Source organism: Clupea harengus, chromosome 14 (genome assembly GCF_900700415.2).
Source record: "Clupea harengus chromosome 14, Ch_v2.0.2, whole genome shotgun sequence".
Classification (NCBI taxonomy): Eukaryota; Metazoa; Chordata; class Actinopteri; order Clupeiformes; family Clupeidae; genus Clupea; species Clupea harengus.
This window is the reverse complement of record NC_045165.1, coordinates 26300429-26324939: the sequence shown is the minus strand read 5'-3', so window position 1 is coordinate 26324939 and position 24511 is coordinate 26300429. Positions and strand designations below refer to the sequence as shown.

General features: G+C 43.9%; 5 protein-coding genes across 10 annotated transcripts; 1 reads left to right on the top strand and 4 right to left on the bottom strand.

The window, feature by feature from the left end:
* glo1 (glyoxalase 1) lies at positions 1–3691 on the bottom strand. The gene is made up of 6 exons (XM_012838081.2): positions 3138–3691; positions 1712–1794; positions 1442–1582; positions 1272–1339; positions 700–789; positions 1–465 (listed from the first exon to the last, which is right to left on the bottom strand). The coding sequence occupies exons 1-6, from the start codon at positions 3417–3419 to the stop codon at positions 374–376; spliced, it is 756 nt and encodes a 251-aa protein (XP_012693535.1). The 5' UTR covers positions 3420–3691; the 3' UTR covers positions 1–373.
* An 89-nt stretch (positions 3692–3780) lies between these two features.
* LOC105909453 lies at positions 3781–6910 on the top strand. The gene is made up of 10 exons (XM_012838082.3): positions 3781–3953; positions 4442–4581; positions 4761–4778; positions 5074–5257; positions 5411–5481; positions 5570–5923; positions 6011–6108; positions 6535–6594; positions 6675–6812; positions 6899–6910. Exons 4-10 carry the CDS (start codon positions 5085–5087, stop codon positions 6908–6910), a joined length of 906 nt encoding a protein of 301 aa, XP_012693536.2. The 5' UTR covers positions 3781–3953; positions 4442–4581; positions 4761–4778; positions 5074–5084.
* Positions 6911–6914: 4 nt separating this feature from the next.
* On the bottom strand, positions 6915–8867 carry LOC105909449 (putative nuclease HARBI1). 2 transcript variants are annotated; one of them, XM_031580365.2, is made up of 4 exons: positions 7892–8867; positions 7694–7809; positions 7473–7584; positions 6915–7397 (listed from the first exon to the last, which is right to left on the bottom strand). In XM_031580365.2, the coding sequence occupies exons 1-4, from the start codon at positions 8325–8327 to the stop codon at positions 7009–7011; spliced, it is 1053 nt and encodes a 350-aa protein (XP_031436225.1). In that variant the 5' UTR covers positions 8328–8867; the 3' UTR covers positions 6915–7008. The 2 variants fall into 2 exon arrangements, with proteins under 2 accessions (XP_031436225.1, XP_012693533.2); XM_012838079.3 differs by having other exon boundaries at positions 6915–7382.
* Positions 8868–9006: 139 nt separating this feature from the next.
* Positions 9007–15333, bottom strand: btbd9 (BTB (POZ) domain containing 9). The gene is made up of 11 exons (XM_012838073.3): positions 15060–15333; positions 13705–13917; positions 13073–13436; positions 12581–12848; positions 12101–12323; positions 11563–11682; positions 11318–11427; positions 10882–11071; positions 9603–9710; positions 9443–9521; positions 9007–9340 (listed from the first exon to the last, which is right to left on the bottom strand). The coding sequence occupies exons 2-11, from the start codon at positions 13887–13889 to the stop codon at positions 9170–9172; spliced, it is 1818 nt and encodes a 605-aa protein (XP_012693527.2). The 5' UTR covers positions 13890–13917; positions 15060–15333; the 3' UTR covers positions 9007–9169.
* Positions 15334–16006: 673 nt separating this feature from the next.
* On the bottom strand, positions 16007–24483 carry metap1 (methionyl aminopeptidase 1). 5 transcript variants are annotated; one of them, XM_031580362.2, is made up of 13 exons: positions 24188–24483; positions 22662–22713; positions 22374–22465; positions 22137–22197; positions 22022–22033; positions 21547–21570; positions 20877–20968; positions 20689–20772; positions 20433–20571; positions 18935–19066; positions 18443–18586; positions 17780–17845; positions 16007–17667 (listed from the first exon to the last, which is right to left on the bottom strand). In XM_031580362.2, the coding sequence occupies exons 1-13, from the start codon at positions 24299–24301 to the stop codon at positions 17501–17503; spliced, it is 1179 nt and encodes a 392-aa protein (XP_031436222.1). In that variant the 5' UTR covers positions 24302–24483; the 3' UTR covers positions 16007–17500. The 5 variants fall into 5 exon arrangements, with proteins under 5 accessions (XP_031436222.1, XP_031436220.1, XP_031436221.1 ...); XM_031580360.2 differs by having other exon boundaries at positions 22374–22468; positions 24188–24478; XM_031580361.2 differs by having other exon boundaries at positions 21547–21567; positions 22374–22468; positions 24188–24478.
* Between the last annotated feature and the right edge of the window lie 28 nt (positions 24484–24511).

Here is a 24511-nt window from a genome sequence, read left to right as displayed (position 1 = left end):
TTGACTTCAGAGTAGCATTTATTGATCTACTGTAGATCAAAAATGGCAACAATTGAAGACACGACATGACTGTGTTGTTAGAACTCTACCACAGAAAATGTAAGTAGTGTTCAGAAGTCTCATAACCTATAATTAACAAAAATGTTAATGCTTGAGAAAATAATTATTTCATAGTATCCTATCACAGTTAACACAATTACCCATCATCCAATTCACCCAAGCGACCTGGATGCTATAGCTAGGTACACTTTATTCTGACCCGTGTGACAAGTTTCACAAACCACCAGTTCTCGTTACCCTCTCCCACAAATGCTTTAATTGCATATGACGATCAACACAACTCCTGCTCCCTGAGGACTCTGAGGCGCAGCCTCTATGAGGTGATGGAGACCATGTTGTTGGGGCTCAAGATCTCGATCCAGTAACCATCGGGGTCCTGAACGAATGCCAGGCCTTTCATTTTACCTGAAATGAGAAAGCACGTAATGTCCCTGAACATTCTTGTTGGTCAGTGAAGACCTAGTGTACTAAAACAAAAGCTACATTAGAAAAATACGGTACTTCTACAACCAGCAAGCGATTTCTGTAGAATGTACTATAGTAGATTCTGGAGTAGAGTGTTTTGCATGTTTCACCTTTCACTACTGTGTAGCCCTTAATACCCCTCAAGCTGATTAGGTTTTAGTTTTTGGTACCCACCATCATCTGGCTTCTTCACAAAGGTCACTCCTTGCTCCTCGAAAAGCTTGCAGGCAGCATAAACATCAGGAACAGCAATGCCAATGTGGCCTACAGAAAGAACAAAATGACCAAAACGGTCCTTATTTATCTATTTGTTATGCAGATGTACATATCCAAAGTGACTTAAAGGTGTCTATTTCGTATCAGTCTATGCTTCATGGGACTCAGCATTCAGTCCATGACCTTTACTGTTGTATGGGAACGTGGACATGTACATCAGTGTACAGGGCTGTGGTTCTGAACATCGGTGTCTGATGATCTAGCTCCTCTAAGTATTCAGGACAGTTATTAGGAGTTGAACCCACTTCCTGTCTATTTACATTCCTGTACCTACTGCCTACTAGGTACAGCTCACACTGCCCTGGCAGATTGAACAAAACCGTCAAGTGATTATCAGACCTAAGGCTGAAATCACTTGACCGACGTTGCAGAAATAAAAACCTAACATCTTATTTAGGTAATGCCAGGCCAACAATTATTCATGCCGTTCGCTGAATATTAAAATACAACATGAAGATAAAGAAACTCACCAAATCCACGTGGGTCTGAGTTTCCATTGTGGTAGGACTGGCTGTCATCCGTTTCTGAGCCCCAGTTACTGTTGACAAGAGAGCATTTACAGTAGTGAATACCAACAGCGGCCACGTGTCCAGTATCAGCAGTGTGGGACAAGTGTATACTCATGAAGAGCAGAACTCACTGTGTTAGCTCGATGGTGGCTCTTCGGGAGAAGGTCCAGGCCGTTCTCTCCTTCACGTCACTGGGAATCTCCTTCTTGTCCTCAAAACCCAGGAAGTAGAGTGAGAAGCGCATGGATGGGAAATCAAACTTCTGCAGCAAGCTGGACAAAACAGATCAAACTGTGTTATGGTTGGGTTCAGAGACAGAACAGAGAGAGAGAGAGGGGAAAGAATAAACCAAAAAGAAGGGGAATTGAAAGCGATCAGAAGATAATGCTGCTGGCACTCACCTCATTCCAAGAATTCGTGTGTAAAAATCTAAGGACTTTACTGGGTCCTTCACTCTCAGCATAGTTTGCTGCATCATGAAATCCTGTATGGACAACAACCAAAAACGTTACTAAAATCCCACTACCATTAACCTCATGAATATCCAGGCTTTCAAGATGGTAATTTAGTGTGTAGGGATTAAAAATGGCCTTTAGTATAACACCTAAGAATAATTAAAAACAATACATGTAGGAAACATTCACACTAACCTAGTGGTGTGCAGTTTCTCAGAAAAATGTATTCATTCACACTAACCATGTAGCATGCAGTTTCTCAGAAATGACCCTAAAACTACAAGTAGGCTATACAGAGCCACGAAGTATGAAATTATCTTTCTTCAGTTTAGGTGGGGAAATACAAGAGAATACAATTTTCCTTTGTATATAGAGGACAACGTTTTTATTCAGCACGGGGTGTTCTTGACTAAGCCAGTAGATATAATTGTTCTCACCACAGAATGTCCAGAGATGCAACAACATTAAAGTTGGACCCTTTACCCTAAAACGGGGTCAAATTAATAGATGCTACTGTGTCACTCTTGTTTTTTTATACCTGTACTGCTGTGTTGTAGTATGTTATGAAATAAAGCTATGCCTTTGTTTTATAAGCAGACTGAGGACTGCTCATCTTTTATGAGGTAAATCGGACGCAATCTTTCAATAGGGAGGATTATAAAACAAATCATTGCATTTTAAAATCAGCACGGTTCCTTGGGGATACTTTAAAACTCGGTTTGGACAAAAAGGCCTCTGTGGGAGGTATTTGCAAGAACGACTGGCATTTTCTAAATTCTACACCATAAATTTGAAACCCTATTTATTCCTACCTGTCTACCTAAATTGACACATCACCTGAGAAAATTTGGCCACGTTAATTGTCTGATCGGCTCCAAAATGGACCTGCCTACATAGCAGCACAGTCAGCTAGCATACTGTAATGTCAGCGCTCTTGCTGACTGCTTAGCAGTTAGAAGTCGGAAATGTCAATGCTAATTCTGGAATCGTCTACGATAATGTTGCCACATTTGTACAGAAGCCAACTTGCGATCTTGTAACTTCAAATGTTCATATACATATTATTAGCTACCTGACTTGGCTAGCTTGTTGCTGAACTTAATAACTTAGCGCAGCTAAGTCAGCACATTAAGTAAGTTGTAAGAAAGGTTAGCTTTAAAAAAAATATTTACTGCTCGTTAGGTGAGCAACCTTGAAGGCCAATGTTACAGTGCCAATTCCAAGAGTTATTACACTAATGTTCACATTCCAGTAGTCGATGTAACCTAGTTGTCCGTATAGTTTGGTTAAAACTTTGCTACATGCACTCTGCTATGTTACCACTTCCATGACCAAGTACATTACGCGCAAAAGTTGCTAAACCCGTCTTTACCTTAGTAATTGGGTTTCCATCCTTGCATGCAGCTGCCACAGCCTCGTCTGTTAAACCTTGATCAGTCATTTTGAGATCTGTCTGGTTCAGGTCGTGAAGGCTACGAGACTGGCACATAAACCTGCCTGCTTCTGCGAGGCGTGGTAAACCAAACCTAGTGGTATGGGGAATACAGTTCCTTCCAGTTTGAAGGCAGAAAGCCCCCGTGTGGCAGATGGAGTATGATGTCAAGAAAGGTGTACTCTGTAGACGGAAATACGTTGTTGTTCTGAAACACTGCATTCTGTCCGTTAAACTGTACACCAGTTGCGCTCTCCGTATTAACTGTCCATTGAGGAGGTATGCTTTGCTATTCCTTTGACAGCTGTAGCTAACGCCACGAATATTTCAACTTGTTAGCCTACTCATTGCAGGACTTTCTGTTAGGTCTGCATTAACATTGGGTACATGGGGTAAATCTCAAATCAAACCCGCACATTAGGCAATGCAAAAATATACCGCATTCAGGGATTCACACTGTAATCTAATCATGCATTGGTATTCCGAATGTGATTTTGCATCAGAACACCCTAGGGCACGTTTGACGTAGCCTACGTCACATTCAAGATTTAACCGGCGCATGCGCAATTGACCAGTGTCCCCGATCATGTTTACTGCGTTTCACGAATGTTGATTACGATCACAGGCTGCTAGATGCACGAGTTTATTCAATAAAGCAATATCAATTATTGATGCACACTTTCGCACTGTTTTGAATTGTTAATAAATTGAACATCAAAACCTGGATGATAAGCTTTGGTCAAGAGACAGAGAGAGGTAAGTCTGTTATACAAAATCAAAGGACACTGTTGAACAAATCAAAAGGTAGTGTTTGAATTAGCTGGGAGACTATTTTATTAGGTCAATCAGTTTAATATATGCTTATGTGGAAGAACCCATACTGAATCAGCATGGGTCAAATGCTACCAACTTATCAAATGTGGTCCTACTGGGTCACAGTTAAAATGATAGCTTTGTCATTCATATTCATCAATATTGTGTAATGGAGTGATAAAACCCAGGGCACAAATTTGCTCCATCACCAGACGTTTTTCCTCCCTTTCTTAGAATGTGTTTCCCTCACCTTAATGTCAGTAATTTGCTATAACCTGTCCTACTATACAACTGCAGTGGAATGTGTTGACCCTTTTCACCAGCATACTTTGCAGGCTTGGTAGCCTACAATATCAGAGTTTAGCTACCAAGCCCCAAGAAGAACGCAATGTGAAATAAATTGTCTGAAATGCTGCTGCATTCCCTTGTAGGCCTTTTGCATTACTTTGGTAGACTTTGTAATACAAAAACCAAAGGAATGTTTAGAAGGAATGCTCAACTTCTGTGAGGGATTAGACATGTGAAGGCACTGAGAGGAAACATAAACCTACAGAGCACCTGAAGGGACAAGGTAGGAAATTGTTTATTGTATATTTTTTGCATACTCCTGTTGGTGTTTCGTTCTCTGCATCTTCCCAATGGCTTTTACGTTTTTTTTTGTGTAAAACATTTGCATTGCGTCTTCATAATGTAGGCTTGGCTGTTTATTACAAGTGGAAATATGACTGCTTTATTCCATTTTCATTGCAGGGTCCATATTATTTAGATGTAAGTATACTTGTACTTTACTGTAATTGTAAAATACAGCAAAAATAAGGCAAACTTTTACTAGACCCAGAGCTTTATATAATCTGTATATATAGATGTATTCCAAGTGTTTAGCTTGAAGTCATGCATGGGGCAAGACTAGATGAAGTATATTAGGTTGCCAGTCTCTACTGTGGCATTATGACAGTTCTACTTTGTAAAAAAGTTTAAAAACATACACTCTATTATTAGATATTATCTATTAGTATAAGACTTTTGAAATGACCCTTTAACCTGGTTGTTTTTTGATTTGTAGATCATAACATCATGGAAACCATGGAGAAAAGTGAGAGGGCTCATTTTTTCACTGGAAAAGAGCAACAGCTTATTCTAGAGGCATATGGAGAGGAGCGGCCTATATTAACAGCCAAATCCAACACCTTCAGAGCATCAAAAATGAGGGAGGCAGCTTGGCAGAGAATTGCGGACAAATTGAATAAGTAAGAGGATTTTATTACCCGCAAATTTAAATCTGCTGAATCATGAAGCACCTGCGAGCCCTTAGTGATCGGACTTGTATACTTTTTGATAATGTCACTACTATCAATCATTTGAATAATTATCCTCACTGAATCATGAAAATGACTTCCCAGGCAATCTGGCAGTGGATACAAACGCACATGGCAACAAGTGAAAGTCAAACATAAAAATTTGCTGCAAACAGGTAGGTGCTCAACAGGAATGACTAATTTTCAAATGAGTAGCCTCATCACCGAGGGCTTCACACCTCAACACCGTCTTCATGTCAACAGCCAACAGGAAAAAAGCTGACCTTAGGAGAGACGACAAGGGACCGGCAAATGTCATCATCAAATCAGACGATTCCGATGAGGAGTTTCTTGTGCAGCAAAGCTACTGCGGGCCCATGGTGGAGGGCATCCCAGGGGGCACCAGTTCAGAGCCTCACACCTCAAAACCGTCTTCATGTCAACAGCCAAATGGAGAAAAGCTGACTTTAGGAGAGACGAATGTTGTCATCAAATCAGACGATTCCGATGAGGAGTTTCTTGTGCAGCAAAGCTCCTGCGGGCCCATGGTGGAGGGCATCCCAGGGGGCACCAGTTCAGAGCCTGCAGCAGCCTACGGCAGCTCCTCCTACATAAGTGGTGGGTGTACTTCGTCTTTCAGACAACCCTGTTTGGAATGTTTCATAGGCTCACTCAGGGCCACTGCCACCCCTCTTGTCTAAACAGTGACCGGTCATTCGCTCACCCTCCTGCCTCCACCGCAGAGTGACCCCGAACACTCCGTCTGTGACGAGACGTTCTCCACGGACACTCGCTTGGATGAGGTATGCATTTCTTGACAAAAGCTTGCGTATTCAGTGAAACACTGCTGTCTAATGTGCACTCACGTGTAGGCTGCTATTAAGTATATGCCCATATTTTTGGTTTAGTTGGCCCTTTGACCCCTTCTCCTCACCTTTCTCCACATTCTGTCTTTCTACCAGGCCAGCTTCAGGCCAGTGGTCTCCCTTATATTGAGCTGGGTTGTGCTCAAAGTTTCTTTCAATTTCTTGCCATTTTTCCTCACCTCTGTTGCAACCTGCTTGCTATTGCAGAACTTAGCCTTCAGATTTGTACAAAGCTTTCAGACAACGCTCAAAGTTAAAGGTTCTATACGTATAAAATGAAAAATTGAAATCCAACAAAATAAAACACATCTCATAAAATGAAAAATGATCAAACTGAATTCAGCATGAGCAATACTTTCACAGGATTTTGACCCCAGCAGTGCCCAGGAGAAGGGCCGTGCCCCTGGAAAGAAAACTGCAGAGGTAATTCTCAAGTGTCAACACTGAATTCTGCTCATGAGCTGTAACACAACATAAACATTTTGGTTACACCATTCCTTTAGCAGGGGCAAACAGACATAAAGACCCTATACCGGCGGTACCTCATTCAAGAGATCGAGAACAGGGAACAAGAGATGGCCTACCGGGCTCTTAAAATGAGGAAAGTGGAGAAGGAAATACAGTTACTTGATAAACAGTTGGTAAGTATGCTGATGTTGAGAGATCAGTCTGCATTCAATGTGTGTATGCAGCTTAACCGACTAAACTGTTTGTGTCTTTTTCACAGGAGAAACAATAATTTAAATAAAAAAGTGTTTTATTAATAAATGTCTCTTGAGATTTCCTTAAGAAAATAACCTCGTCACTTTGAATCTGACCAAAGACGGGGGGAAATGTTTAACCAAAATACTGGGCAGCAATCCTGTCCCTCACAGCTTGACCATCAGGCTCATCCAGGTACAGAGACTCAATGTCATCATCAGGTGGTTGGCAGACAGGCGGAGTGCTCTCTTTCCTTATTGTTGCAATATTATGCAGTACTGCACATGCCACCGTAATGTCACAGGCCCTATCTGGTACGACCCTCAGGCCATTCAGGCACTGAAACCTTCCTCTTAGCTGCCCTAAAGTCGTTACAATCTTAGATCTCGTCTTTGCAAGGGATGCATTGAAGTGCGCTTGTGGCCCAGGGCTGGGGTCAGGGTAGGGAGTCATGAAGAAGGTCCTGCAGGTGTAGTCTGTGTCTCCTAAAAGGATGCCATCATAATGACCTGTGGGACTGCACACTGTCAGATCACAATCTATGGATGAGCAAGCAAAGTCTAATGTTTGAAAATTTGCAGGGTTTATTGTGTGGCTACCTTGTTCAAATTTGGCACACAGGCTGGACTCGTTGAAGATGCGGTCATCAAGAACAGCACCAGGCCACTTTGCCTCAATATTAGTGATGACACATGTAGAGTCACAGATCATCTGAAAACATAAAGCACTAAAAGTCATTTCCATGGACGCTGACATTATATAGGCCATGCATATGTCACAGCTGTTGCTCATCATGCCTGGGGCTTATGCTATGCAGTACCTGCACGTTGATGCTGTAGAAGGCCCTTGTATTAATGTAATCGCCCTCATGCGGACCAGGCGGTGCTTTAATGGGGATCTGGGTGCAGTCTACCACACCAAGGACATTCGGAATGCCTGTGGAAACATTTCACGAGTTAGGCCTTGTTAAATAGGTAACAACCTAGTACGATCAGCATCTTCATTGTGTTATATTTACCTGCCATTGCATAGAAACCTTCCTTGATTATATCCACTTCTGCATGGCCGGGGAATCTGATAAACACACTGACATACCTTTTCAAAGCAAGGTAGACTCTTCTGATGGCACGACATACAGTGGATTTACAGATATTTTCAGCATCACTAACAGCATAAAGAAATGTCCCTGTGGCAAAGAAGCGAAGCCCTATACAAAGTGTCTGTACCCCGGTTAAGGCTGCACTCCGCTCCGTTTGGTTTGCAATGTGGCGTCCTAATAACTGTTGTAAGTAAATAATTCCTTCGCGACTAAATCGATACTGATCGTACAAATAATCATCTGGATGTGCTAAAGGGTCTTGTCGATCTCTAAAAATGCGTTCTCTACTGAATGCTCTGCTTACAATGTTGGCTACTTCATCAATAAGAACCTCTTTCACAAAAAGTACGTTCATTTCCAATCACGTTTTCTTCACGTTATCCATCTATCGACAAGCTCCAGTGGTCAGCTTGGGGAAGCTGTGGACTCAAATCCAGGGCTTTTCCAAGAAGTCAAGAAACTGATCCGATTGACCAAGCCACATGGCTACGTGAAACAAGGCTACAGAAGCTAGCTGCAACTCAGACGCCAGCTACTCGCTGAAATCTTTATGGACCCCACCTCAGGACTTACTTAAAAATAAACGTATAGCCTAAAGAAATCCTGCGAATTCCTAAAAGACAACATCGACCAGAAATATATGTTCTCAGACCTGCCGGGAGCGGAATGTGCCTATACAACGCTTATTTAGGCACCGACCGACGGAACGTCTACTTCTCAGGTCACGTGAACAATGTTTTGGTTGGAGCCTGAAGCGTTACGCCCCCAGAGTCGCTGTTGTGGAATATACAGCTCGTTTTTTCTCAGGTAATACACTGTCAGATCAACAACCACATACACTATTTCACACGGAGCTACACACCTGTAAAACAAAGAGCACTGGGTACCTGATATGGCTTCTCTTTGTTCACACAATCAGAACATGAATACCTTGTCCGTGAAATAAACATCCCTAACAACTAACAACTAACAACTAACCCTCACACCACAACTTTGTCATACACAGCATCATTAATAAGAGTAGCAAACAACAATTTTCACCAGTCACCACAGTTTTATTATAAATATAGCCTACATAGATTCATCTCTTTTTAGCAGCACATCATAAGCATGTGTAAGGGGCATCTCAGAGTGTGTGTGTGTGTGTGTGTGTGTGGGGGGGGGGGGGGGGGTGTTCATGATAAACATCGAGTCAGTCTAAGGATGGGAGGAGGATGAGGAGGAGGGAGAGGACGAGAGCCTCTGGGTGCGGGACAGAGGGGCATGCTGGGAGCTGGGCTCAGGGGTGCTCTGATCGGATCCCGGGGGGCTCTCCTTCACCTCCGTCTCCACCTGGGCGGGACACTCGAAATGGACACAGTGGAAGACCTGGCGAAATGAGGCATTATGCATGAGGACAGAACATTTGCAGAAACTAAATGAGGTGTTTATTGTGTGTGCCAATGCATCTGGCTGATTTGTGAGCTCTACCTCATTGGCAGTGTTGTGGGTCCCGACAATACGGATGAAGGAGGCAGCCTGTCCATCAAAGAACAGTGTTTGCCATGACCTAGGATGTAACAGAGAATTAGAATAGGGCCAACGTGTTGTACTCAGATTATGATGGCCTACTGCTGACATAGAAACATACCTGCAGGCTACTTTGGTGCGGTCAACCACCCTGGTCCACTGCTGCTGATTGGCTGAAACCTCCACATAGTAACTGTAACTACGATCATCGCAGTCCCACAACAATAGCCTACAAATACGTGTAAAAAATGATGTTGAGTTAATATGTACAGAGCAAGTGGGTATATATGAACACAAAGGGTTGTTTGTTGGTTTCATGGTGTCCTTAGGTGAGGTGACGGTGTGTAAGTGTGTTATCACACTGACTGTGAAACCAACATAGATGGCACAAGGTTCATATGTGAGAATGTGTAGTTATAGTTTTATTGTTACGGTTACGGTATTTAGCAGACGCTTCTGTCCAAAGCGACATTAGATTAAAAAAAAAAAAACAATGTGAAAATGAAGAAATACGCATAGTAATAGGCAATGTAAATAATACAAGAAACAATAAAGAATGAATTTAAAGTCAAAACAATCAATAATATTAATAATACCAAAACTATGATTATATTTATAAAGTATGTGTCAAACAAATGTTTAAAAAAGTTAGTTTATAAAAACGTTTTAAATGTACAAAGACTGTCAATGGAAAACAGAGCAGTAGGTAGGTCATTGTCTTGACTGCGAGAATTGCACACTAAAGGCAGTGACAGTCATCAGCGGAGAGGGATGTAGCTTGTGGCGGAGGTGGAGGGTTAAGGAGATTCTTGAAAGTAGAAAGTAGTTTCCCGCTCTCTGTGGCATTGTCAACCTTTTCTTGGTAGAATGCCTTTTTAGGGGCTTTGACAGAGGAAGAAAAGGCAGATAACAGACTGATGGTTACCAAAATGATTGGCATCTCTAGATTTACGCCATTTTTTCTCAGCAGCTTTAAGTTCCTACTAAGTTGGTACTTTAAGACATATTATCAGTGAGCGAAGGGCGAGAGGGTTTCGAACGAGCAGGTCTTGTGGATAGAGGACATACGTTCTCCAGACAAGAGCTCGGTGCAGAGCAGAGTCTCCATAGCATCCTTAACTTCTAGTGACGAGAATGAACTTGGAGTAGGAAGATTAGATGCAACCAAGGAGGGGAACTCTTTGCTTGAGAGACTTCTGAGGTTACAACGAAATGAAGCCACAGCAGGAGCAACAGTAGGATGTTCTAGTACAGTGGAGTTACAGCAAGCTAAGCATTATGTGTGTTGTGGAATGTGTTCATAAACATTTCTGAACTTCAATCACTATAGATGGAGATGATGAATACAGATGAAGGTGAAGATACGCGTGTGTATGTATGCACTAATATAAAGTCATTACCGTATGGAGCTGATGGTGTATGGCTGGGCCAGCTGGATGACGATGGCTCCAGAGCCCAGCTGGTGGCAGGTGTAGCCCGAGTCCCAGTCGTAGTGGCTGGTGTCCCCGTTCAGTAACGCGTTCCGGCTACGGCTCACGCCCTCCACCACGCTGGCACAGGCCATCACCGTGGCAACGTTTTCTGTGGGCACTGGAGGGAAGAGTTCAGTTCAGTCCAAATCCACTTCACGTAAAACTGGCCTATAATCCAATCAAGGCCTGGCAACGGTCACAGCAAAACTGCCATTACAACATTCAGGGTCAGTCAAGTTAAAGATGATTAAAAATGAGTCGGAAAGAAATGGAGAGAGAGCAAGCGCACCATGAAGAAAGAAAAAAAATCTAATGGATTGCAGTCTAAAATAATTCCAAAGGAAGTTGCAATAAACTGTATTACCGAGCAGTCCCCTCTCCAGAGTGAAGGGTCGATTCGTGTACATGCACTCCAGAGCCACTAGGTGGAAGACCTTGTTGACCGTATTATGGGTCCCAACTACACGGATGTACCTAAAAGCACAAAAATAACAGCTTTTGTTTACACCAAATAAAGACACTATTTTCAAGAGTAAGAGAAATCAAACACACATTTCTTGGTAGCTTCAAAATAATTTTAGGTCATGAAAGAAAAGTGTGTGTGTTCACCTGCAGACCCGTGCTGGGAAGTAGAGGTTCTGCCAGGAGCGGCAGAGGAACTTTGCGTGGTCCACGACGCGCACCCAGTCCAGCTCATCCATAGACACCTCCAAATAGTACGAGTAGGACCTGGACACAGCAAAGGAGTATGACAACCACACAGGAGACAACAGTTCACAACCGACTGAGGCCAGAAGAAAGGACTACTAGAAATGTCGTATAGTGCTGAAATAAAACCCATTGGTCAGTATCTCCAGATCATAAATGTAATATATTAAGCTTCAGTGCCATGCTTCATGAACTGGAATAAAAGATCCTGTGATTTATCCTCACATTTCTACTATTTCTCTCATATTCTGTGCCCAAATTAATATCCGTAGCCCTCTGCATTAAAAGCTATCTACTGCCTAATGCTCTGACTGATGTCCTTATATGAACTGTAACCGAGTAAACTCTTTGAGGTTGTTCCATGTTGTGTTGATAAAGAAAGGGGGAAATGTTCCTGAGTACTGGACTAATGAGCACACTGCTCCTGGTCTCTGCTCACCGGCTGTCCCTGTCCCACAGCAGCAGGCGCACGTGGTTGACGATGGAGGGCTGTCCCAGGCGCACCAGGAGGCCCGTGGCCCGGCCGTCCTCCTCGATGGGGTGCCGAGAGAAACCGTGGTCCAGGTCGTAGTTCTGCGTGTCTCCGTCCAGCAGGGCCGACTTCAGCTCGCCTTTCACCACCGCGGCGCCGTGCTTCATGGTCGCGATGTTCTCCTCTGGAACTAGGAGGGCAAAGAGAGCGCGGTGAGTTTGAGCCCATACGGAACATTCTGAAGTGAGAACTGCCTCAGAAGGGGCTTGTTGTGTTGCTCTTTACTGTCCATTCATTTAACCTAACTGGGATCAGAATTCTCCAGCCGTGGCTGCGCATGCTATGCTAAGGTCACTTCCTCTGCATGTGTGTGTGTACACATACAGACACAGCAAATGCAAGCTTGACATTAGCGTAGCTCATATGTTAGGATGGTGCCCCACTCACTCAGCATGCCTCTGTAGTTGAGGTCCATGTCGCGGCTCTCGGAGCGCGTCTGGATGGCGTCCAGCAGGTCGTCAGGGCTGAGGAGGCCCGAGGGGCGCACCACGTTCAACATTTCCGACAGGCTCATGAGCGGCAGGCGCACGGCCGCCATCACTTCCTGGCACTCCGAGCCCTCGCCGTTGTGGCGGCACCAGCGGCAGAGGGCCTGGAAGATCTCCCTCTCGCTCGCCGCAAACGAGTCTCTGCGCACCACCGTCAGCAGGGCGGTCTGCACAAAACATGGAGAGAGCATGAGAGTCCAGATGGGGGGTGTGGAGGGAGGTAAGCGTACGATAGGGAGAGCATAAAAAGGCAAAAAAGTAAAAGGATGCATAGAGAGGCAGCAGAGATGTGCAGATCAAACAGCCATGGTTTCGAAAAGTGGCCAAAGTCAAGTGATTTGAAAGTGAAGTTGAAGTTTCTCATCTTACCCACAACCCCTTGTATTCTAACCTTGGAGAGGGACAAGAAGCCTTCAGACTCTAGGACCTCGGGGGCGTGCCGGTCCATGTAGGCACAGCAGGCCTCGGCCAGGCCGCTCAAGCAGTAGAGGCTGGCGACGTCGAACACCAGGCACACGTTGCGCGTGCTCAGCAACGTTCGCAGGAACTCACAGATGGAGGCCTCCAGGGGCTGCAGGCCGTAGCGGTGCGCGAGGCCCAGGAAGTCCAACAGCGTCTCCTCCCGCGCCTCCCCCAGGTTGGCCCGGCCCGTGTACAAGTAATGCAGCAGCATGGAGAAGGCCTCCGCGTGCGTCTCCTCCAGCCGCACCTCAGCCTGAGGAATGGACTCACGCATCCCTCCATACAACAGGGCTCTGCGGGGAGGAGGGAAAAAAACATGAGTGAGAGATTGTGTGGAGGAAGGGAAAGAGAAGTGATCAAATAGCAGACAGAGAAACAAGGAGAACGGACAATGAAATGACAGTTTGGATAAAGACGTACATGAATATATTGTCAGGGTATAAGAGTATAATATGGTGACGGGTGGTGATCATGTGATCTGTGCTGATGAATATAGTCAGGGGTGGTGGTCTGTGCTGATGATGAATACAGTTGGGGTGGTGGTCTGTGCTGCCGAGGTACCTGAAGTAATGGCATCGGGCTGCCAGGATGACCCTGTGGGCAGGGAAACGCTTCTCTTCTACCACCAGTGTGACATCGCTGTACTCTTCCCCCGGTAAGAGCGCCCCCAGCTGCTCGGAGAGGAGGTGCATGTGGTCAATCTGGGCCGCCGAGCTGTGCGGCCTCAGAGGGTGGCTGTTGCTCATGGTCTCCACCGGAAGGGGATCGTCACATCTAAGGAGACACGCACGTAAGCCTCAGGAGGGATGTGCACATAATCAACACAGAGTCAACAGACACAGGGTTGCTTACCTTCCATTTGAAATGTCTGCAGAATGAGTTGGGTAAACTGACTGCACTGCACTGTCTCTACAGTATGTGTGCTGTGTATATGAATACACACACGCACAGTCATCCATATCCAAAAAATTTGATTTTGCACAGAGCTGGGACAGAACATAGCATGATAACAGTTTCAAGAGGGCTTGGAGGGTTCTGGTTATATTTTAAAATCGTCTAACATATAGTTGATCAATACCATGCCATTGATCAATACCATTGATGGAATTATCAGTCCAGACTCCAGACATTGACTGTGACATTTTTTTCATCCAATGCAAAATGTTGATCTTGAGAGAATTACCATGGCTTTGGTACAACAGCTATAATACAATTGTTTTTTCTTATGTAAGGACGTCTTACAGTAATACTGAGAGCAAAGCAATATTAGAGTGAATGGCGATTTGGGTCACACTGATAATTTCACAATGTCAGATTTCCCTGCCAAGTAACGCTGTCAAGCTTTGATTAAAGCAGCAAGCCAACCCACATGAAACTGAAAGAATAAGCTTTAACCACCGCACAACAGAAACGGAAATGAAACGGGGCTGAAGGGCATCAATGTTTTTTAGCAAACCCAAAGCTGGTCTTAATCGATGTAAATACGTAGGTAACATCATTTAGCCTAGCCATAATGTCACTAAATGCCTTCTAAATAGCTCACTACCTGTCGAGCTCGTGTGTCAAGATCTGACATTACCAAGACCAGACTGCGAAAGTGGGCGTGGTGTTAGCTTGATGGCTGATGAGCACAAAATCAAAACAAAAAGCTTCTGCCAAATGGTGCAGCTAGCATGGCTAGCATTGTCAGAACGTAACATTGGCTAGCGACCATTAACGCTAATCTGGGTAAACACATGTTTATCAGACATTCCCAAAAAAATACAAGCATGGCAGATAACACTAGTCAACACCAAACGACAAAGGAAGAGCATATATCCACTTTGAAGTCAAATTATGCATAGAGGACTGACTGTATGACATACATTGAAAATTTCGAATAGCTAGCTACGCCAGTAGCTAACGTTAGATCTTACCAGAGATGAAATGGCTAGCTCGCTAGCTAGCCACTAGTGTCCTTATCCTGAATTCTAATTTTACCCACTGACGTTATATTTCCAAAGTCCAAAGGGCTGTATTTATTTTCTACGCAACGAACAGGTTTATAAGGAGTCCACGCCGATTAAAAAAATATATAATTAAGTAAAAACACACAAACAATAAATTATAAAGCTAAGGGACGGAGAAGGTGCTGCTTGCAGAAGTTGTTTCCGGCCGCCTGGAACTCTGGGAAATATTTGCTCATTCGAGATTACGCAAGGCTGTTGGTGGTTCGTCGGAGGGTCTATGCAGGGCGTTTAAATTGAATCTGGGGACCCCGAGCAAAAGCCTAAACATGGGCCCCTTAACCATAGACATAGTATACTATATACTATGTCTATGCCCTTGACCCTACCCCCTGACCCCCACCGTCTACAAATCTACAAACGGCATCAGTTCGAACGGACCTTTTATTTTTTAAAGTACAGCATATAGTACATACAGTACCGATACGAGGCTACTTGACGTAGGAACTGATATAAATAACTATCTGTAAACTGTGATTTTTTTTTTTTATAAACAATGATTTACTGTTAGTAGGCCTACTGTCTAGTTAGTTGTTAGAATTGACAACCTATTTAACTGCAGGGCCAAATTAAGCCATTGCCATAACTACTTCAGTCAATGTAACAGATTCTCACTAACGACTGTCCCCCCCCCCCCCCCCCCCACATCCCCTCCAATTATCCGTGCTTTTGTTTCGAGTAGTCTGACAGGTAGTTGCGTTTCACGGTGTTGCCGTGCTTCTGGAAGCTCCTAGCAAAATAATGGTATGGGGACCCTGTGTGTGGGTTCTGTAATTGTAGTCTCCTGCACGAAATGTTGGGACCATGTTAAGATAGACCAGAGGAATGCAGTGCAGAGAAAAATTAGTCTAAGGACATTTCACAAGGATGAACAGTTTAATTCAGCTTGACAAAGAATACTGAAATGAATTTAATTATTTTACCTTTCCAAATCATAGCACCGAGTACTTTTTCAATTGTGCCATGCTTGCTTGTTACCACAGTAACATACCAACCCAAGTGATACTGTGTCACTTTCAGGGCTGAAAGCCAACAACAGCATGGCACAGGCCTTAGTGCTACCTACAGCCCCTCTCTGAAACCAACACAAATGTACGGTTCATACGTCTGAGTGTGTTCACATAAATCACCTTATTGTGTAACAAGTCACACAGGAAATTAATATGTAGAACAAAACATATTACAGGGTCACATTTTTCAAGATATGTATTCTGAACATCAACACACTCCTTTTCAGTTCCCTCTTCTTCCCCCTCTGTCCACACACAAGCACGCGCACACACCTCCGACCCCTAAAAACACACTTCAAGTCCAAAGCAATTGGAGTTTTGCTTGCCAGGAAAACAAGTACATGTAAGGAACAAGGCTGTACTCTCAGGAACCGCTCTGCTTTGCTTGCGCAAGTGCATAAAAAAGAAGTGGTGATGGGTGGCGAGTGTAGTTTTCTGTGACTGTGAATGGCGGGGGTGGTGAGGATTGTCCATGTTGAATGCAGTGAATGCAGGCACTCTAGAATAAAACAGGACCAGTGATCTTTGGAATTAAATCAGACCATTTAAGAAACAGAGAACTGACAGAGAATAGAGAAACCACATAAAGTGTTAAAAAAGTTTTAACTTCTAACCACTCCTTGCACACACAAACACACACTAAAAAACACACACCATATACAGTACAGGCCAGTAAATGCTCACAGTAATATCCCGACATAATGTGTCACTCATTCACACACACATGCACACAGTCAGGCACTGATTGCTCGCAGATACTCAAACCGTCCCTCACATACATACACACACACACACACACACACACACACAGACACAGACACACAGACACACAAAAACAACTGTGCATGTAGACACAGACACACATTTAATCTGACCCAGTCTGCTGTGGGCATTAATGTACCTGGGGCGTGTGAGGGGAGCGCTGACATAGCAGTGCATGACAGAAGCCCAGCACTGTGTCATCTCTATGTATATTTGATACAGCCAATGTTTCATGGATTTCTATGCAGTGGTTGATAATGACTGGAGGCTACAGGTTCATTACTGCCCGGAGCAGACTGGGTGGAGGTGCACGGCATGGCGCAGCAGAGGGGTCGAGCACATTCTGCTCGTTCTGTGGTTTTGGGGGTGGGGGCACCAGCGCATCCAATCAGACGTGCCGCAAGAATTTAACACTCAAGTCACAGGGCCGCCAGGTGACACATTCAGCAATAATCTCAGCTTCTCCGTCTCCAGCTCATATTCATCCCAATCCCTTTCCTCCGGATCAGAGCCAGCCCTCCAGACCAATGGCGGCTGGAGGCTGGGCGAAGGGGTGGGGCCTGGTCAGATCCGACCCGTTTACATGAAAGACAGGAAGTGAGCCCGGCCGTTGTCTTCGAGGCGACGCGTGAGGATGTCGCAACCGGTCTCGGTCACCAGGAGTGTGTGTTCGAACTGAGCCGAGCGCTTCCCGTCTCGAGTCACTGCGGTCCAGCCGTCTGGCCAGGTCTCATCCTGCCAGCCCCCTGTGCATACAGATACACACTCTCAGTGAGGAACTATCTTTAGGCAGCCAGGCTGCTGATAAGCCACTTTTTTTTGTTTCCACAAGTACACCGAGGGGAGTGTGACACTCACCTTCACAGATCATGGGTTCAATGGTGAAGACGTGGCCTGGCTTCATCACACCCACTGCCTTATTTTCTGGACAGTGAGAAGAGGCATTATTTATGTAAACTGACAGGGTTCTGTGCCGTCATGAAGAGCACTATGTATTCACAATCTTTAGTACAGTTCACTAAACATCCTCATATGCTTTAATATTCATAGATCTATGTAAAAAAAAATCAGTTAAGTCACACAAAAAGAGTGCTGTTGGGCTATCGGAGCAATTTTGATAACAGCTGCTGTGCAAGACAAGGTGACAAACAAAAGACTAATATCTATTCCTCAATGAAAGAATGGTAAGACCACTTTTTTTTGTGTGCACTAGTTAATAGAAACAATGTCCAAGATGGTCTGTTATCACTTCTGCAATCCTGTACTAATGTTTGAAAACATGATCATTCAAAATCTGTTGACTATTCCTGGCCTTACTCCAGTTATGTTCTACTCACACAAATGATCCTTCAATATGCGTGACCTTAGGAAGGGACTGGGAAGAGGTGGAAATAAGTAAACTGCTAATTTTCCGTTGAATTGCGGAACTGCCTATGGTAACAACGCAATAGTTTTCACAGAGAATCACACACACACACACACACACACACACACACACACACACAGTGCCCATGTACTCACTGGCGTAGTGTGGTACGTTGGGTGCCGTGTGAAATAGCTTGTGAATGCCATGGCCACAGTAGCTCCTGACCACAGAGAAGCCGCTTGCCTGTGCGTGCTTCTGGATGATGTTTCCCAGCTCCCTGTAGCGAACACCTGGTTTCACTGTAGCATACAAGCATACACACACACACACACACACACACACACACACAGGTCACTGGTCTGAGACATGCTGCCTGGGTCTGCTACATGACAGAAACCTGCCATTCACATGTAACAATACACTTCTGCTTCACAGTTTTCATGTCACATTGCCGTCACAGGAAATCATGATAACATTTTGGACCAGGTCCAAGGTCCAGTATGGATGATTGAGTCCAACAAATTAATCTCATCCATTTAAAATTCCGTCCATAGACTGGCGTAAATCTATAATCTGTGCTACCTGTTCCACAGGCTTTACATGAAATAGAAATGGAAAACCCCACCCAAGTGAACAGATGCACAAACCTGCGTCAATGGCCTGCATGAGGCACTCATAGGTGGTCTGCACCAGCCGCTTGACTCCCTCTTCTACCTCACCCACGAAAAAGGTTTCATTCAGGTCTCCATGGTAACCGTTGTAAAAGACCGTGATATCCACTGTGGAAATAGTAATCACAAGCATGGGTATGAGGGTACACACACCCACACAGCACAGACATAAAGTACACTTCAGATTTGGCAAGTTCTATTGTTGGTCACAATGATTGAACAGCTCTTAAACTCAAGCGAAACAGACTAGGGCCGGCTTGCCCAATAACAGTGAATCTAAGCGTTTATGAGTTTTATGTGTAAGTGATTCTACTAACGTCCGTAGATTTTTTGCACAGGTTTCCAAAACAAGCACATAACAGGAATGCGTATGCCTTGCTCCCTTGTACGTCGCTTTGGACAAAAGCGTCTGCAAAATGACTAAATGTAAAGTAGTACTTAACGGTCGCTGTCCACGTAAACAGTGCTGAAACATCAATTAACAGGGCATACAAGCTTATTGACTTAAAGGCGAATAAACTTAAACATCTGAATATCTAACCTAAGTATAAACCATCTCCGAGGAGGCCATGGCACACATAAATGATTAAAAAATTATAATATTACACCATATTTATTTATGTTTGTTGCATGACCCGTCAACTTATTAGGCCTACACAAGACGTCCAACACAAGTCTCTTCTTTGCCACTTCAAGTGCCTTACAGGGAGTGGCATGCTGCCATTTTTGGTTGAAGAAGGAATTTGAGAACAAGGAAGAGGTTCGAGGAAGATAATGAGGAGATAAGTCAATCATTTTAGGCCTAAAGTTGATTTTGACGCAACACAAGTGTTGAATGGCTATATGTTACTCTGCTCAACATTTTATTGTTATTGATTGTTTTTTTTTCTGTGGAGTTTAGTTCCCCAATCTCTTCCAATCTGCACCAATTTGTGAGCTAGGTCTAGGTCCTACTGAATTTAGGCTACAATATGCCAAAAAAAAAAAAAAGAGCGGAAAAAAAGAGGATGACCAAAAAAATTACTCAGCCAATGTAACTTTAAACTATGGTCACATCATTGGCAATCCTTCTGCTATGAGCTTAAAATAGCTTAAAAAAGAAAGCTAAAGCGGATTACAATCTAATAAAGGCCTTCGAAAATAACATTCATCAATGTAAGTTGTAATTTCACGTCCTGATGGTGACCCTAGTGAGAAGTCCTTGTTAAGAAGCTCTTGGCCATCTATGACTACTCTAGAGCACACGTAAATCTACAAGCGTTTTCAAGTACTACTTAAGCTGGGATGCTTTCCGGAAATGCTCTGAAATGGTAAGATGATTCATAAGAGGGATTCTACAAGCTATTACAATGCTTTTGGGAAACCCCGCCCAGTCTTGGCTCCAGAAAATGGAGACAAAACATATGCAAGATGTGACTTGAAATACAACTACATCTTTAGATGATGTTTGACAGCGCTGTGTGAGATGGTTTACCGTTAAGTATGTCGCCCTCCTGCAGTTCCCTGCGATCTGGGATGCCATGGCAGATGACCTCATTGACGGAGGTGCAGCAGGACTTGGGGAAGTTGTAGTAGTTCAGGGGAGATGGGTAACAGTTGCGTTCAGTGCAGGCCTACGCACAACAGAGGATGCCCATCAGCACAATACCCAGTAGGATTCAAAATGGCAGAGAATGAGTGGCAAAGATGGGAAAAGACCGACAGAGAGGGAGGAAGCTGAGATTCTTTACCAAGTGGACAGCTTCGTCGATCTCCTCTGTTGTGACCCCTGGTTTGACCATAATGGCAGCGATGTCCAACACTTCCCTTGCTAACTGCAAACCCAAGACAAGAAACATTTACCAAAAGGACACAAGCTGCGAATAATAACAACAGAAGAGGAGAGCAGAGGTCAGAGAGTACAGGGTCAGAGCGTTACCTTGCACACGGTTCGCATGCTCTCAATCTCGTCGTCCGGCAGGGTCTTAATCTGGGATGTTCCTTTCATAGACTGCTCTGACTCAGACATGCCTGCACACACAGCCAAATTTAACAGACAAAACTCACAGTTAACAGGCACACAAGCATGCTCTCTCTCTCTCTCTCTCTCTCTCACACACACACACACTCTTCCTGAACTCACCTGAATACAAACAATCCTTCTATAACACACCACCTCGTTCAACAATTCACACAGATCAATACACATACCAATTTACCCCCCACCCAATAAACAACCTAATGGCCATTCTTCTCATCTACACAAAACCATACAACTCCAAAGCACTCACTCTCTTCTCATCAATGACAACAAGTAGTGGGCTACCAGAGACAAAAGGCATGCAGTGTCGGCAGAGCCATGCTACACCCACAGAGACAAACCACACACCTCTATACATACACCAAAACCAGACCACAACCATTTAAGCTTGCCTTATACACCTTATTTAATTAACCTGAACACACGCACACAGACTTACACAACACTGAGACACAGAAGGCAGCCCACAGACAATCATATCAATTCAAACACAGACTTTTATACACAAATAGACATACGCACGCACACACACACGGCCATTCATACAAACAGCGGCGGGGCCTCGTACCTGCCAAAAGCCCAACCTCCGCTGCTGCGGTGAGCGAGAGAAGAACTTGAGCGACAAACACACACACATCCTCCACAAGAGACCAGTACAGGCACGCACAGTCTAACACACGTACAAACCACCTACGTTCCACATTATTCTAAAAACACATATGCACCTTAAGAAGCAGGAAGTCATCATAAATCCAACACCCTGTATACATTTCTTTGCCAACAGTATAGCTACTCATACACACACTCACATACACACTGCTACTCTACACATTCCCACAACAATCAACACACTCACTCATGGACACTCACTCTCCATGTAATTCTCTACACAATTCTATACAAAGAGGGTTCAGCAAACTAAACTAACTCACTCTCGCACACACTTCATCTAGTTCTCTATTAATCTCTACACTACAGTTGGGCTTCTAACTACAGATCTACAGCTCTGGGCCAATGTGTGCCCTCATATAGCAGTTACTCACGCTCCGTGTCAGCTGCTCCAGGTGAAAAACATTTTTCATTTTTTTTATGCATTGCAGAAATATGATCTATTTAAGAGCTTATTGCTTGTGTGTGTTTGTGTACGGATCATTTTACCCATGGGATGATCAGCATAGTCAGGCCTTAGAATATTCCCAGGAACAGGTCGTTTGGGAGTCTAAGAGAGCATCCAATGTTAACACAAACAGAATAAGAACCGATCAGAGTACAGTATGACCAGAAAGGATCATGGTACACAATACTGAGAGTGGATTATATTGTGGTATATTGTGCTATTGCGTTACTAGACATGACTGATAATGTGAGATAATGGTGGCAGTACAGAGCACCCACCAGTGGGTAGAAGGGGCGGAGCTTGCCCGTGTACCGGTAGCCTGGCCATGGGTCGGTATTGGTGTCGTCCTCCACACAATTCTTCACAACATCTTCTGGCCACACAAATAGAGATCATCGCAGGTTACTCAACACAACGGCATACATATCTGAAGTCACATCCCAAGCAAGGAAATGTACCAGTCTTGCATTACTTCCACACAGAATGTGATGGTATTGGTACGTGTCTGTCTGTGTGAACAGGTTTTGTTCAACACACAGTGCAGATAAACGACATAAAGAACTTACTTGTTTTTTTGTGGAGCAGCTTATGAGTGGACCAACTACCTTTGAAGCATTCCTGCATGGCAAACACAAAGACATTATTTTAAATTAGTTTAAAAAACGACTCAACTCAACACCAGATTCTCTAATATATCATACATTGGATTGGAAAACAAAGCAGATGATAATGTGACCCTACACATTCAGAATGCAGTCACATGTATCTGAATGGAACTTGACTGCAAGCAATAATGGCTGTCAATATTTGGGAGTGGCCTGCAGATTAAAATGTTAATATTAGCACACTATTCTTACTATTATTATCCCTAGAATGTTGGAAGAAACTATGGATGGATTAAGCTACCCTGAGCTGATCAAAACAGCAAAGATCAACACACGATGTGGTTGCATATGTGAGTCGTTTTTTTGTTGTTTTTTGCCCAATATGATCAAGGTATTACCGGTCTGAGGCAGCGGGTCATCTTAAATCCAATTTCAAACCAGTCGAAAAAACAAGGGCGTAAACAGCTCAGACCAGCGAAAGACCTCAGTATAGCTTGCGCTGTTTTTTGTTATTTATTTATTTTTTACAGGATAATGTGTATACAGTAGGCTGGGGTAGGGTGTGACTTAATGAGCTAATGTGAAAACCACAACACCCATGAAGACAGATAGTTAGCCAGCGGATGCAACAGTTGATTAACAAGTTTTACGGACAGAACTCAAGACCTTCTGAAAAAAATAATTAAAGTTAACATTTGTGTCTGGATAGGTTCATGATGGGCATTTAACTGTGATGTTCCTAACAATACCAAAATACGCTGACTCGATATATTTGAAGATGGTGGCTAAGTCAGCATTCATGTGGAGTTTTCATATAACTTCAAATATGTCTAGCAAACTGGCTATCTAGATATACAAATTATATAACCGACAAATAAAAGCAGACTAGGTTACGCATAAGGACACCGGTAACAAACTTCACTATCTGGCGGCTTAGCTTGCTGAATGTTGATATGGAGTTGCTCAGGTAAAAAATAGCGTAATACTAACGTGTATGTCGACTTGACTCTACGTTTAAGTTTCGATAGACAACCCAGTTACTGTCCTAATGTAACACAATTCATCGGAATGAACCTGCCAGCACCAGTTGTTCAAATATTAAAATTAGCTAACCTGGCTAGGTACGCTAGATCGCCAATTGGGTTAGCCTGCTAGCTAGCTAGCTAGGTAACGTAAACTCAGATAGCCAAGTTCACTTGCGAGAAATGTCACTAAGGTAGCTTATGCTAAATGACATTAAGAACACACTGAAACTATAGGTGGTCACTGTAACGTTACTCAAGTTCATAGTTAACTTGAGGAGCTGCAAGAGACCAGCCCGTTGACACCAGGCCATGCAAACAGGCAACTCCTCGTGACACATGCACAAGGCTATCTGCACAGAGCTAACGTTAACGTTAGCTGACAAGCCGTTGGCAGGGCCGTGGTGTACTGTTGAAAACGGTTGCCTTTACAAACCACTCCCAAACAACTCAGGAAAATCATACCTGCGAACAGAAGTATGATCCTTGGATTCCAAGTTTAATGCATGTTGGGCACTGAAGTTTAGCCTCGCTATTGCAGCCTTCTGTCTCACATTCCCGAGTCTCCACCGCCGCCATGCTGTCGCAGAGCTGCAGAGGATGGGCCACGGAGATTGGTCACTGTGAGCACAGCAGCTCTGATTTCTTCGTGTGTCTAGGGAGAGGTAATTGGCGGAATGATTGCGCACTACTGTCATCTATTGGGTTGGTGGACGCGGGTGCTTCAGAGTCATGCACAAGGGAATGGAAATGTTACAGGATCATACCAGAGAATTTCTAATAGCCGTA